The 15,817-nt window shown below is 43.1% G+C and overlaps 2 protein-coding genes across 13 annotated transcripts in view; one reads left to right on the plus strand and one right to left on the minus strand.

Moving 5' to 3' along the window:
• Window positions 1-3,181: 3,181 nt before the first annotated feature.
• hexim1 (HEXIM P-TEFb complex subunit 1) lies at window positions 3,182-5,104 on the plus strand. Its single transcript, XM_078269986.1, has one exon. It carries the CDS (start codon window positions 3,517-3,519, stop codon window positions 4,621-4,623), a length of 1,107 nt encoding a protein of 368 aa, XP_078126112.1. The 5' UTR covers window positions 3,182-3,516; the 3' UTR covers window positions 4,624-5,104.
• Window positions 5,105-5,998: 894 nt separating this feature from the next.
• Window positions 5,999-15,817, minus strand: part of arhgap23a (Rho GTPase activating protein 23a) — a 70,473-nt gene continuing 60,654 nt past the window's right edge. For all 12 annotated transcript variants that reach the window (XM_078269612.1, XM_078269610.1, XM_078269603.1 and 9 more), the window contains 10 exons: window positions 14,283-14,401; window positions 14,034-14,186; window positions 13,778-13,856; window positions 13,600-13,673; window positions 13,369-13,458; window positions 13,161-13,286; window positions 13,018-13,059; window positions 12,300-12,393; window positions 9,880-9,911; window positions 5,999-9,715 (listed from right to left, as the gene is read on the minus strand). In XM_078269612.1, coding sequence (XP_078125738.1) covers window positions 8,276-9,715; window positions 9,880-9,911; window positions 12,300-12,393; window positions 13,018-13,059; window positions 13,161-13,286; window positions 13,369-13,458; window positions 13,600-13,673; window positions 13,778-13,856; window positions 14,034-14,186; window positions 14,283-14,401 — 2,249 coding nt within the window. In that variant the 3' untranslated portion in view covers window positions 5,999-8,275. The remainder of the gene's footprint in view (window positions 9,716-9,879; window positions 9,912-12,299; window positions 12,394-13,017; window positions 13,060-13,160; window positions 13,287-13,368; window positions 13,459-13,599; window positions 13,674-13,777; window positions 13,857-14,033; window positions 14,187-14,282; window positions 14,402-15,817) is intronic.

The raw sequence follows: 15,817 nt of genomic DNA on the forward strand, positions 1-15,817 counted from the left end.
TAGTTTGCCTTCTTTTTTGTATGCCATAGCATCTCTCGTCATGTAACTTTTTTAACTTTCAAAGTTCTGGGTAATTGGAGGGGAAAAAGACAAATTTGAATATCATAAAACATGTTTCCAGGGGAGGATGTGTCAGAGTAAACAGTAACAGTCACTCAAAGCATAGAAATATTCCCTATTAAATTCTTTATAGCAATCAGTTAGAGGGCAGTGCCCTCTGTTGGTCGTAACAGGAAACTGCAGAGCTCTCATCAACAACAACAACAATCAATTCTGTTCAAGTCAAATTCATATTCCACAGCCAGATGTATCAACATAGATCTAAAGGGTGAATGTGCTGTATAAAAAAGAAAAGCTAGACTTGAGTCATTTTTGTGAGTGGATAGAGATGTGCCTAGTACCAGAGCAGTAGCTGGAAACTTAATTAAGTCTTTGTAATGGAGTTATAACAGAGAGCAGAGAGGGGCAGAGAGGGGCAGAGCTAAGCTGGGCGGTCTGAAACTAGGCCTGTCAGGAAGAGCATAAAATGTGATTTCCCCTGATCCGGAGCCATCCACGAGCTCTCTCTCTCTCTCATACACACACACACACACACACACACACATCAACAAGCAGGTTTGGTGGGGTGGTTGGGGGTGGTGGAAGGCACTTAAGTAACATGTTTCACTCAGTCATTTAATGCAGCTGATGTATCCAGTAATTGTCAATATTTGTCACACTTTTGCAAAAAAAAAAAAAACACCAATCTGTACCTGCTGTCTTCATGAAAATCTAAAAAACCCAGCCCTCTTGTGCTCAGATGGACATCACCCATTGCTTAGATTTACACTGCAAGGCCATGCATAGGCCTATAACAATTTCTATCATTCATCTACTGTCAATTGCAGCAACAACCTTGTTAGACAGGGTGAGAGATTAAGTCATGTTTGCTAATCCTCACAAGCTGTGATCTCTGCAGGAGAAGCTCTGGCTCTATAGCTGCACCGCTCCTTGATTTGAGAATATGGGCACCCTTGGTATGATTTCTCAACCTCCATGGTTGTTAGGTTTCATATTAACTGGAACGTAGCCTATAACGTCTTCCTCAAAGGATTCCCTGCTCAACTTGCTTATTTGCCAGAGCTGAAACTCTGTCTGATTATATTAGTAGAAACAGTGGGCCTGTGTTGGTTGTAGCCATTGGGTTTTCACTCTTTAAAAGCAGTATTAGTAGACACCCACCATAAGAGGTTGAAGACTAAAGAACCCATTTCTTCCATTAATACAAGTGAATTGTTTTGTGGAAACTGAGGAAACCGATGTGTGTATACATGGTATAGTGACACATGCACAGTTAAAGATGAAGTCAGTGTATTGACTAACATTCAATACAGTATGTATGTGAAGAATGTGCAATAAAACAGAATACAAAACCAATATTAAGATATTTGTTGCCATTTTTTTTTAATCAAACAATAATTAATTTTAAGTTTCTTTTACACAAACCGCCAATAGCTATTAAGAAAGGTTATGAAAATTGTAAGAGTAGATTGTTAGTTTAGCGTGTACACCCCAACTAGAGCTTGCTAACCATTAGTAAACTAAAGGAGAGATAGTACTGCCTTGCAAGATCAGGGACCGTCTACTTCCTGAAACTAAACTATTTCATCGAGGGTTCCAATTCTCGGATTAATACGAAAAGCGCTGTTTTTCAATCTGTTTATATATTTTTTACAGGCTGTGGTCTATATCGATCCGACAGAATGTTATAATTCAAATGTTGAAATCTTTCGTGATCTGTAGTTAGAAACCCACACGAGAAAGATTACGGTCCAGCAATTACGCTGACCCACTTTAAACACATTGGCCTAGCTAGTTAGCAGATGGCTAACGCTAGTAATATCTGTAGCTAACTAACGCTAGAGGTACTGTTATTTGTTTACTTTGTAGCGTACTCGCTATAGCTCTATTGACAAAATGGATAATAAGGAAATATTTTGAATTAACTTAGCTAGCTAGCTTGGCTTAACGTTAATGTACCGTTACAGTGTGGCGTTTGTAGTTAACATTATATTGGTCCTGGCTATAAACTACTTGCTTTGTAATATCGTCGTGCTCCAACTATACGTTTATTTTGGTTGTAACATTAGTGCGTATGGCTTCACACTTTATGAATTAATGCAGTGTTTAGTTTGGGAGCGACACAACGTTAGCCAACTAGCTTATCCTTAGCTGTTAACACTACACAACAGTGTAACTCTAACACTGCATATCAGAACATGGGTTGCGCAGAAATACTCAAATGATCTACACCACTCCGTCCACTGGTTGCAGGATTATTGAGCAAGTGTAAGATCGCCTGACCCACCCTTAAACAACGAGGGGCTCGGAGCTGTGCTAGTTGCTGAATCTTGACAATAAATGTCGTTTGTTTACGCTGATATCAGAGTTCCCGAGACCCTGCTGCTCCACAACGTATCACTCCGCACAAAACACAGGATATTCATACTGAAACATTTAATGATCCAACTGGCACCGAAACGACGCGTTTTTAAGCCACTGATCATAAATAATAATTGGATTTTGAAAATGATCTGTATATACTTATTTTCTTGTGTGAACAGTCAAAACGGACTAGTTTCCGTTAGAGGTTGTCTTCATGTTGCTTCAAATACAGGAGGAGTTTCATTGTATTACTAGTTCGGCGTTAGACTGTGTGGTCAGCAACTAAAAACAAGCCCTATGGACTTACGTATATCATATGATAATTTGTTCCAGTTATAATATTATGTAATTCAAAAGTATTTAAATGAACTTGTATTTCGTAACTTGTATCAATGTCCCCTTCAATCGTAGATAGTAGCGCCCATAAAATGCCCGGACTGCTTTCTTGGTGTGGATTACGTACTTTGGATTGACTATTGGACTGCCCAATCAGAAAATACTTTAAGCTTAGCAACAGCAAAGTTACCCTCTTGTCCAATCAACAAAGAGAGGGGTGGGCTGCATCGTGCTCAAGATTCTACCATTTGATTGGTTAAAATGCTTGTCGGTTATGTTGAATTTGTGGACTATGTAGTTCGTTGAGGTGGACACCGACAGTGCTTCCCTGAAATTAAAACCCCATGTCCCACAATCCAACGGGCGTTACAAACAGCTGCATGCGCACGGCTGGAGGCGGAGCTGCTATATAAACACGAGCTCCCTCTTCTTGAGTAGCACACTGGACACTGTTGTTACGGTAAAACGTCGTCTCCGGTTCAACGCTAGCTCTGACAGCATCGAAACAGTTAATGGTAGGTAGCGACAGTTGCTCTGACAAACCCTTGGAGGAGTAACAAGTGTTTATGGTTCAGAAGTTTACTTTGAATTTGCGAGAGTTTGTTTTAAGACGTAAGAACTTATTTCTGATTTCGGCTCAATCTGGAATACGCATATTTTTTGTTTAAATTGAGTTTAACGAACTTTGAAGATAAGTTTTGAGAGCATGAACATGATCTAAAATCCGCTAAAGCGGAGCCATCAGAGCGGAACATCATGATGACAGAGCCAATGGAGCAGACCCATCACCTGAAAACTTCAGGCAGCCCATCAGGTGGGAGCAGTGGGGACGCGTTGGAGCATCTCCCAGCCAGAAGCCGTGGTGGACCAGAGAACGGCAACAGGGGGCGACAGAGAGACCAGAAGCGACAGCAGCGGGCGGATAACTGTGGGGGTATCAACACAGACAAGTTATGGCAAATGAAAGGCGAACAGAGGGAGGTGTGCCCTGGCTTCGCAGCCGGAAACGAGCTCATAAAGTGCCCGATTGCAAATCAGCCTCACCAGAAAGCCGATCATGCGGCGGGTGACGGTAATCCTATTGCACAGGGGAAAAACGGCGAAGACCGACCACTGCAGGAAACTTTAAACCAGGTGCAAGAGGATAGTCACATCGACTCCGACACTGGTTTCGATGCGCGTCTGGGCAAGAAGAGACACAGGCGCAGGACATCCAGGAAGAAGCGCAACTGGAAGCCTTATTGCCAACTTTCTTGGGATGAAAGGAAAGCCCTGGAAGAGAAAGAAACGGCCAGGGCTTCACGGGTGAGGGAGGAGATGTTCGCCAAAGGGCTCCCAGTGGCCCCCTATAACACCACCCAGTTCCTGATGGACGAGCACGACCGAGAGGAGCCCGACCTCAACACCGAGACCGGGGTCAGGCGGCCCTCGGGGGTCGGTAGCCGCATGGAGGACACGGGCAGCGAGGAGGACCTCTGCGACAACAACAACGAGGAGGAGGACAATGATGAAGGCAGCGGCGGAGGCAGCGACGGTATCGGGAGACCTGGGAACGCAGGTGGTGAGTTTCTTCAGAGAGACTTTTCCGAGACCTACGAGATGTACCATGTCGAGAGCCTGCAGAATATGACTAAGCAGGAGCTGGTCCAGGAGTACCTGGAGCTGGAGAAGTGCATGTCCCGGCTGGAGGAGGAGAACAACCGGCTGAGGCGCGCCGTGGAGCCCGGGGGTCTGACCGCGGAGAGCTCCCTGGTCCGACTCAGAGAGCTGGAGAGGGAACTGGAGAGACTGAGGGCCCAAAACACGGAGCTCCTTCTGCAGAACCAGCCGAGTAATGACAGGGGGCAAGTCGCTACCAATTAAAGGACACAATTCAAGTGGGGAAAAGCCCCCTTGCCCAAAGGTAAACATGGGACTGCTACTTTTTTTTTGTTTTGTTTTTTTTAAACAAATTGTTTGGTGTAATCAGTTTGTCATTTGGACAATGAGTCCTTGCATTGCAATGCAATACGTTTCTTTTCTATTTGGACTGTAAGGGTGTCCTGTTCAATTTTATTTTCAAGAAGAAATGTAAATATTTCAAAAGATTCTTTTTATAAAGAGAATGTATTTGACAACACGAGAAATTAGTTTTTTCCAGGGTCAACTAAGGTATCCATTGACATAATGTTCCGTTTTTCGAAATTTAAAAACAAACGTTTGTTGCATTTCCCCCCAAAAAATGAATAACAAATTACAGCTAATTGGATCAGCTTGTTAAGACTGTTTTGCAGAAGTAAATTCCAGAGTGAATATTTTAACAGTTGTGTGTAAGTTCAAATAAAATTTTGAAATTCTGCTGTCATGTGTTGTAAAGCCATCTCTAAAACACAGGAAGCGGTTCATAAAAGCTGCAGTGTGGAACTACTGTACGTGGCTCTTGTCAGCAATACAAATAATCACAAAGCGTTTCTTGTGGGGATCCTGAAATGGGCCAGGCAGACTACAGTAGGCTACACAGACTGTAGCCTAGCAGAAGGGGGGGGGGGATGGGATATGATGGACATGCTCTTTATGAAGGTTACCCCACTCTAATCTATTGAGGATATTCTGCAAGAATACATGCTAAATGGGTTTATTCCCATATTTATTCCACTCTTGAAACATTTTGTTCACAAGAGGAGTGCTGGTCATGTTATTAAATAGTAATTAAAGCTCTATTTATAAAATCGTACATTTCAGTAGATTCCCAGTTAACAGCTACTTTTCAGATTGCATAAATATTAAACTAAGTTCTTAAGTTATACAAAGCCTCGGTAGTTCAGATGAAGTTTCCTTGAGCAGAGGCAATCTGTGCCATTTGGCCTGGGGAGACAATCTGTAGCCTCTAGAGGGCGTCATTCAGCTTCTATTTTAAGTTATCTGCTGCTGTCAAACAATAAGCTTCATCCTCCCTGTAAAAATGCTGCAAAATCCTACGATGTCCAAATACAAACACACGTGTAAACATTATTTTTTTTTTTTAAACATAGTTCTGTTTATTTACATCATATAACCTTGCTTTAAAGCACACAGCCATGAGGGAAATGGTTTCAGGCGGACAACCTTTAAGTCCAGTCATTTTTCATATTAGTTATACTCCAAAGCAATTCCAAATGTACACAATACAATATGTTACATATTAAGATAGTATGTACAAAAAGATTTTAAAATACAACAATGAGACATTAGGTAAAAATCACATTTCAGACAACACAGATTTTTCCTTTTTGATGAAGTTATGGGCTGTTTGTTCATCTGTAAGAAATTGGATGTTGTCTGACATGACCTAATGCCGGTTTAGGGTAGGGCTTGTTAGGGGTACCATATTCACACACTGTGGATCACTAGGCAGAGAGATGAAAAGCAGCTGAGAGAATACTATGCCTCATCCCTCTTAGCAGCATCGGTAATAGCTGTTAATGCCTGTGTTAAAGGCAAAGAGAGTGCATAGACATGTCCTTGATTTGAAGTGTGCTATTTCTTTTTACATTTTTTTTTACAGCCTCTCAGTTAGACCGCTTGTATTAAACGTACACATCTTTGGGTCAGTGCCTTAGTTATACCATCAACCACAGGAGAGAAGGGCGGAGACCCAGAAACAACAAAAGGAAACGGAAAGATAAGAACCGACCATGGCACTGCAGAACACACACACATTCCAGAAATCAGGCACTTGTAGAACAAATCTTGAGGTAAGACAACTTATAACTGATACAACTTATCATTATTATTATTTTTCACCGGGTTATTTGGTCAGATGAAAACAAGTCTCATGACTTGAAGTTGCACCTCCTGTTTGTGTTCTTTTGTGAAGGGAAATCAAAACGAGAGATGATAACAATAGATTTATTCTGTATTTGTTTCCTCTGATGTACCATTTCCCCAGTCAGGGAGGATTTATTAGAGCCTGACCTTATGGAAAACTCCTCATGTAACCCCAAGGTAATAAACGTACAGACAGATGAACCCTCGGAGGGAATCTGATGAAAACACAAAGATCTGTTTGTATGCGCTACACAATATTTTTATAGTCTGTAAAACACTGTGATGCTTCTCTTTTACAAGAAGGAACATACTTCGTCTTGAGCACAATAAATATGAGCAGATCTGTGGAGGCATTGTCAGTAATCCCAGGCATGAATAACAAAACAAATGAGGTCAGCCATCACAGTGTGGTGCTGAGCTGCCTGCAAACTGCCCAATATAATAATTACCAGATTTCTTCTCTTGATGACTGTAGTTGCTAGATGGTTTGTGTACATGTTGATGCAACATTGTTGGATGTATAGTCACCAGAGAAACTTATTTATAAGATTATATCTTGTGAGATAAAGGTTTTCTGCACAGTGCTAAGAATCAGAGAGAAAGGCCATCTATGAGAAAATAAGGAACAGGTTTAGTCATGTTTATCTTGTCTCCTGTGAACAGGTACACCCAAGAGGTGAAATCACAATAAAAGTACTTTTTTTTACTTTAATACAAAATATATATAATATATATATTGAATATAAAACAAAAAAAGAATATATTAAGGGAAACATTTCAAGTAACATCTTGAAAGAAATAACTGTGCACTTGTACGCACTTTTGTAAACCATAAAAAAGGAACTAAAAAAGTAAAAACAAATATGATAACATAATATTTATATATACAAGGTTAACTTAACAAGGCTTTGTACAAATGTTACAAAATTTGCTCAACACAAACACCTGCACGCTCAGACATGATCACAAATATTGTTGCGCAAACACACACAAACATTATTAACAAGTAGAGAGAGACGACGTATGTATTCTGTGTGTTTGTAACCTACTGTGTCTATTGTAGAGTATTACAGTGTCTGTGGTCTGAAGAGGAACAGATTAGGAAGACTGATATGAAAAATCAGTGGAGATCCCTTGACATGGTTTTAAACTGACCAATAGCTTCTGTGTGTGAGGCTGACTGTCTCTTCTGGCTCACTGAAGTAGGTTTTTTAATAGTTACCGTTAAACCCTACTTTATTAAGAAGCACCAATCTCTCCAGAACCAGAGGGACGTTGCATTTTAGCATTCGTCTCTGGTCCCTTGACAGGATTAAACCCTTTACTTTATGTTGTCTGTGAGCAGGAACGTAGAGATGGGAACGATGCTCTGTTATTACTCAAATGAGAATTCTTGGCTGTGACATTGATTGTGATGAGGTCTGTTTGTGTCTCTGTCCTGTTTCTGTATTATTTCTATAAAAGCACACATATAGGAAAAGAAAAAAACAAAAGCTTTGGCAACAATGGATTGCTCCTTGCCATGCAAATGGAGCTTATCCAAAAGAAAAGGGTGGGCTGCTCTCAAAGACCTGTTCATAGGTACACTGTGTTGCACCTGGCAACTAACCACGGCCCTGTTTACACTGCTGCCGGTCTACTGACCTGCAGGGAGTCAGCGGCTCAGCATGGGCCCCCCCTACAGGAGCCTCTTTTCCTTGGAGTGAAGTGTGGGGTCAGCTGGCAGGGCTCACAGGTACTGGTGGAATCGGGAGGTGGGTGCTTGACGTGTAGCCGGTCCTTGGTCGAGCCCGTCTGCATCCCGAGGCAGCCCTGGTGTTTTGACCTGGTTTTGAGTGTTAGAGGACAGGGGGAACTCACTGACAGTCAGTGGGGGTCTCTTCTCAGAGATCTCAGTTGGAGAGGCCACCACGGTGTGTCTGCGCCAGGCCCGTCTCTTCCGCCGTGTTTCTGGTGACAGTGGTTTTCGCAGTCCTACAATGCGCAGGTCGTCGGCCGAGCCCATCAGACGAGCGCGGACCTGCTCTGCCAGAGACCTGCCACCGGGGCCGGTCGGGGTGAAGGAGGCGGCCTCACTGGGTGGCAGGGAGGGCTTGGTCCGGGCCAGGCGCAGGCTCTCCTGGCTGCTGGCTGAGGAGGGGTTGTTTCTGGAAGTGTCCCTCTTCACTCTGGGTGCACCATCTGACCCAGAACCAGCCCCGGCGGCCTCAGCTGTGGCCCCAGACAGCTCTAACAGGTCCAGGGAGCGAGCCTTGCCCTTCTCCGACTTCAGCTTCTTCCTGGCCAGAGTGTCGCACTGGATCAGCTTGTGCGAGTTAAAGGAAGGCCGCGAATGCAGTCTGTGAGTGGTAGAGGACGAGGAGAAGGAGGACGACGAGGGTGTGGTGGACCGCGCCCCTCCTTCACTCCTGTCCGCAGAGTCCGGTGTGGGTGTGAGCGCTGTGGGCGGGGCGAGCAGGTTTGTGGGTGAGAGAACGGGGGGTTTGTAGTGTGTGTAGAGGAAACTTCGCGGGGCCGCTGCCGGTTGTGTGTTCACAGGTACTGTCTGGTGTTTATCAGGTCTCTCCTGGGTGAGGGAGCGTGAGGCAAAGCCGCTCTCATTGTCCGTCTCGCTCACCAGCTCGCTGTGCTCGTCATCAGCATCATCCCCCCTCCCCTCGGACCCCAGGCTACGCCCTAACGTGGAGAGGGTGGAGTAACCAGAAACAATAGAGCGAGCATCCTCTGTAGCTCTCCACGGCGGCCCCTTCACCTCCGCCCGCGCCTCCTCCTCGTGCAACAACATGGCTGCCTGCCTTCCTCCTGCCTCCTCTTCCTCTTTACAGCGCAGCCGACTGGGAATAACCGCCAACACCTCCACTTCTACCTCCTCTTTCGCTCCACTTTCTACAACTTCCTCGTCTTCCTCCTCCTCTTCTTCTTCTTCTTCATCGTCGTCCTCTCCCTCTGCTCGAGGAGCAGTGTCTCCTACAGGCGACTCTGCCTCCTCTTCCTCCTCTGCCCCTAAATGTCCAGCTTTGATTGGCTCGTGCTCTGAGTCGTCGTCGGTGCTGCTGCCCACCCGGCGGCCGTTATGGCGCTTCCTGCGTTTGCGGCCCGTAACAGCTGACATGATGGACAGAGTCAGGAAGTCCTTGGGTGTGAGGTCTCTCTTTGATCCCCACGACCCCTAAAAATGGAGAAAAGAATTACTGTGACACTGTCATACATACATTTTACATGACATGCTTTCTATTTTAGTATATGTTGAACTACTGCTGTCTGACAATATCTGTGTGTATGGGTGGTATAAGAACAACCAGAGTAACCTTGTACCATGGAAAGAGATGTTACCTTTGATTTAGCTGAGTCACTGTTGGTTGAGTCTGGGGAAAAGAGAGTAAAAACATCAGTGGGTCAGAACCATTGAAGTTAACAAAAGGCCAGAACAGTCATGGTGGAGGACACAGAGGCAGTTGGTGTGATCATCAGTTGGTTTTTTTTAAAAGGGAAAATCCACAATAAATCAGACAAACTGCTACTGCAGGTTGCACTTCGCTCTACATTTTAAACTTTGATGTCACAGCGGGTGTTTTCCATCAGCTGTAAAGGGGAAAACCCCAGCAGTGATATCAGATTGAGCACAACAAGAAAAAGAAAAGAAAAAAGAAATATTAATTACAACAGAAATTCCTCTACTCAACGTCCTCTGTGCCCTCGGACCTCGACGGACCTCAGCACAAAGACACTGATTTACACATGTGAAGGAGAAACAATGATTGGAGGAAGCAGGGTTTGGTGTTGGAGGCAATAGGAAAACGCAGCACACACAGATGACATCACCGAAAACACTGTTGACATCAATCAGTGAAGGAAGCGTTGAGAGGCGTGAAATAGTTTATCAAAAGAAACACATTCCCTCACATACACACCGATGCGGGATAAAAGTTAAGTTTTTGTCTTTCACAAAGCGTATGAATCAAAATCTTTGGAGTTTAAATGGCTCAAGATGGAAATGTTTCTCATGCAACAACAACAGTAAAAATATAAATCCAGTTTATTTTGTGTGCTGTTTCAGATGGTGGCTTTGCAGTGTGGCAAACTGTCACCCTTTATCTGTGGTCTTCATATCCTACATACACCACCATTAAAGCAACACCAAAGCACTTTTCCTCTTCGGTCCCCCTACAGGTTGGAAGCGGAATTGTTCATTACCGTTCTCATTCAAACTACAGATCCGCTACCCGATCTGGCAAACTTGCATAGTGCGGTTTTAGCCGATAGAGGGCCGCAAAGCGAATGCAGAAGTGCTGTTCACCCTGTTACGAGTTGATGAACAACTGAAACGATTTTGGAAACATAATTTTAAGGTACAAAAGAATCTTTGGTGTTGCTTTAAAGCTCCAGTAGAAGCTCTTAGTTTCCCCAAAAACGCAGCTTAGATCATAATTCACTAGTGTTGTTGATGTTATGCTCCCTCCCACTCAGCCTTTCAGAGTAAAATCATAAATAAATCAACATACCAATCAGATTTTGGTACACTATAGGGTCAGCTAGGGGAAAAAAGACATATTGGTATATTGGCTCAATTAAGAAATGTTTTGGGAAACTTATTTTGGGAAGTTCACCAGTGATAGAAAAACCGAGGAGGAGGGGTGAAGGTTTGGGCCATTACTGAGCCTCACACAAATAAATCAGATTAAAAGAAATGCATCTCTGATGTCATTGGGACTCTGAAATGGCGCAACCTAGAGTCCCTTTGGTGCTAAGAGTGGGGTTAGGAGCCTGATGATTGACTGAAATTGCCCGCAGGATGAGTGGAGCGCAGTGCTCGACAACAAGACCACTAGTGAGGGAGTTGTCTCTCAGTGACAGACCACAGTTTACTCTTAGAGAGCATCCAGTCAGCCGTTAATTCATTAGTCAGACTTGGGCGACACTGAAGTGACATGTTCTTACTGAGACCTCCATCTGACACTGAGAGGGAGACGCCGACTTTAAGGAGGGTAATGGAGACCATGGAGACACAAACCATCACCAACACTAACAGTCTCGCTCTCGCCCACACAAACACACATTATTTCACTTTTGCAATATGATCGGTCACACACACACACACACACACACACACACACACACACACACACACAGCCAGGGGAGTTCCCATCCTACCGCAGTGGCTGCTCCACAGGCTCAGCTAAGAGAAGGAAATGCAGAAATGTACAGAGAAAGTGAAAGATGAGCAACATTAAGGGAAAAAAGAGGTCAGAGAGGAGAGAAGTGTAGACACGCTATCAAACACAGAAACACTCCGAGTGCTAACGGATGCAAGACTTTCATTTCTTATGCTGCGTTCCAGTTCTGTTGGAAAGGAGGGAATTCTGGCTTTAAACTGGGACAAACTTCCAAGGAAGAATCTCAATCAATCGAGAAATCTGACGTCATGCCAACATATCAACTTGAGATAATTATTTTTAACCTGTTTTAAAAGAGCTTCATCTTACGTAGTTTAGTTTTAGAGATTCTTCTAATTTCCATTGGAACAGGATTCATTTATACTAATTAAGACTCAATTCTGAGCTGTTTTTTTCCCCTCAGTCCACTGGAGCACACAAATTGTAATTATGACACACTAGTGGGGAATTTCCTACTTTCAGCTTTAAATGGAAAGCAACATTAATTTTGGGTTGCCGCTTACAGCTTCCCGATTTGCTATTGGTCGGCTTGGTCAAAGCTAGCAGCGATTGGCTAAGAGCAGTGCGCAGCGTGCTCACCTGACGCCTCCCCGAGCAGAGCGGTCCTGCCGATGTTGGACAGCAGGTGGTCGATGTTGGGGGCGGGCTGCACGTCCTCCGTGTCCACCGGCGTCTGGATGGAAGAGACACAAAACCAACATTCAATCACACAACAAAAGACTGTGCTTTACTGTGACTTTAGATGCATTAAAAACTATCTGTGCTCTTACTCACAAAGATAAAACCACAGGAACAAATTCAAAGTCACTTTATGTGTCACCTTGCAAACAACATAGTGACTTACTGGTTTTAAGAAACAGCAGAAATGTCTACAAAAGTCATTAAATCTCAGATTCAAGACTTATTTTTCTTTAAACTTGAAAAAAATATCCATAATTGAAGGTGTTTCAAGAAGAGTTTTTCTTCTTTCAGGGACTTTCTTGGAATTATTGTCACCATCTTTATACAAGACAAAATAATTTGCTGCACTAGAATCCATAAAATTATTATTATTGTGTTTATGGTTTTATATACAACTTCTTGAGTTACTTGTAGTTTGAAAAAGGTAAAGCAATCCCCCCCCCCCAACCAAGTTGGTTATTTCACACCAACTTGAAAAGACTCCCACACATACTGCACGCTACTTCCAGGTTTTCAGAGCTACTATACATCCTCAACTGCATCTTTAAATGATGGTCCTTGTAGTACATTATGATTTTCAATGTGTAAGTATAAATAAACAGTACAGGAAACATACCTTTTCATCCTTGTCTTGCCCTTCAGTGAAAAACCAGTTGCACTACAAGAACGACAAGTAAGAAATATTTAGCATGAAAATGATTATGAGTAGTTTGTGTGTGTGTGTGTGTGTGTTGTGTTGTGTTGTGTTGTATCTCTCACATGCTGGATGAGGGTCTCAACTATCTTGTAGCGGTCAGGCATGTGTGTGACCATATCTTTCATGTTGTCCTCTGACGTCCGAACCAGTGTCGGCCCAAACACCAGAGCCAGGTTACGGGGCTCCATCTACACAAAGACAATAGACATTAACCCGGAGGACATCCCAGTTATACATTTTGATTACATTTACATACTCTTGTTCACCCACTTTGTTTTTATCTGCGCTGTCGGCCACAGTCTTCAGGTGAACAACCAGGAACTTCAGAGTGTGGTAATAATAATCTGGGAGGTCTCGGATCTGCCAAAGAGAAACAAGAGGAATAACAATACTGATAAACCTGCTGAACCTGCCAAACTTCTTCCACACACACACACACACACACACACACACACACAAAATAGCTAAATGATCCTGTTCAAAATATGAAAATATACGTACCAGTTTCTTCATGGTTTTTAGTCTGTCTGATGCACTCTCCATCCGATTGGCGTCGATGAAGTCATTGTACTTGTCTGTAAAGATATTACAAATATTAAAATACATGTAATGGTTGGATGTGAATGCATGGCAGCGTGAGGTGTGTGTGGATGGCTTGTCGCGACATGTTTGAACTCACCGTTGGTGAAAAGTGGCTCTGGAAGTTTCCTGAAGAAGGATTTGAGTAAACTGCTGACAACATTGAGGTCTTGCCACTTCTGTGGACCACAAAAGAAACAGAGAGGAGTCAGCGGCCGTCACATTTTACCATTTGCTGTTGTTTTGCTGAGTAAAGTCGAATGATAAACGTTTTCTTCCCCATCAACCCGGATCATTTTTCTCTCTGAAGTGGCCGTTCTTTAGGTAAAGGCACAGGTGTATTTGTTGTTCCTCACCTCCTCTGCAGGGTTGATGTCGACGCCCTTGTTAAGCTGATCCTGAAGCATCGACACCATGGCGTTGTTCCCGGGGACTCTGTAGATTCCCGTGTACTCCAGACCCATGTCCTCTACCAGACCGCAGCAGATCTCCACGATCAACGGGATGAACTGAGATGGACACAGACAGAGTTTATTAAACATATAAAACCTTCAGTAGTGGTACTTTTATTGCATTCAGGTATGACAGATGATATTGAGGCTTACCTTGTTATTTACACCTGGCTGACAATCCTCCAACCTCACACCGAAAGCTTTAGGCCCGGCCTTTTTTGTCTTCTTCATGATGTTGATTCCCCACGGAGACTTTGGAGGGCTGCTCTCATCTAAAGAAAAAAAAAAAAACTTCAGACTTCCCTGCTTGACACAGAGCCTCAGTATTTGCATCCTGGTTTACCCGGTCCTCATATTAAAAGGCTCTCATTAAGGCAGTTAAATATTCTTAAATCTGAAGATATATTACTCAAAAGGATTGCTTATACAGTGCTCAGCATAAGTGAATACACCCATGCTAAATTTGACTAAAAAGAGGAATAAAAAAAATAATCTTTTGGAAAAAAATCCAACCTTTAAGGACACCAATTTTCTTTATGAATGAATAATGTATCGTGAATAAATAAATGTTCTTCCTTAAAATACAGGGGGCATAAGTAAGTACACCACTATGTTAAATTCCCATAGAGGCAGGCAGATTTTTATTTTTAAAGGCCAGTTATTTCATGGATCCAGGATACTATGCATCCTGATAAAGTTCCCTTGGCCTTTGGAATTAAAATAGCCCTCACATCATCACATACCCTTCACCATACCTAGAGATTGGCATGGGGTACTTTCCATAAAATCATCTCTCAATGCAAATCAAACCAGCTATTAGGCTAACCGACATAAAAACATGCCAATCTCTAGGTATGGTGAAGGGCATAGGCGTCGATTTCGGTGGGGACGGTGGGTACGGTGGGGACGGTGGGTACGGTGGGTACGCGTACCTACCAGATTTCGTCATGAGTCATTTTGTACCCACCACTTTTTTTTAAAATCTCGAGCTCAATTTAGTTTAAAAAAAAAGTCCATAACACATATAATTCTTGAGCGACAGATGCCAAAAAATCCACAACAATCTCTATCCCCACAGGGCAGGCACAGACACAGCCGCTCTTCTGCTGCGCTGGCTGTACGCTTCTTTGTTCACAACACTGCCTGTCGGGACATTCTGCTTAACGTGAAAAAAAGCTTAACGCGGTTTAATGTACCTAAACAACGATCAATGATCACCAAATTTATCATGGCCATATCTTGTAATGAACACTTAAGCCTGTCAAAAGAACTAAACCGAAATCCGACGATTATATAAGTTATCTCACATTAGCGTTGTCTTCTTCATTGGCGCCTATGGCGAGGAAAAAGCTTGTACCTAAACAATGATCAATGATTACCAAATTTCTCTCTCATATTGCTCCTCATAACCACTGAAAAGTGTTGTTTAGGTACATTAAACCACGTTATGACTTATAAACCCCATGAGAACCGTGGGGAGTCAACCCACAGCCGCTCCGCTGCCCTGCTGAAAATGTGAAGCAGAAACGCTTAATGTCAGATAACTTCCATAATAATTGGACTTTGGGTTAGATTTTTTTGACAGTTTTCAGTGGTTATGAGGAGCAATATGAGAGAGAAATTTGGTAATCATTGATCATTGTTTACGTACATTAAACCACGTTTTTATTCATTAGTAAGCTACAGGA

The sequence above is a fragment of the Sander vitreus genome, chromosome 15 (assembly GCF_031162955.1).
Source record: "Sander vitreus isolate 19-12246 chromosome 15, sanVit1, whole genome shotgun sequence".
NCBI classification, from domain to species: Eukaryota; Metazoa; Chordata; class Actinopteri; order Perciformes; family Percidae; genus Sander; species Sander vitreus.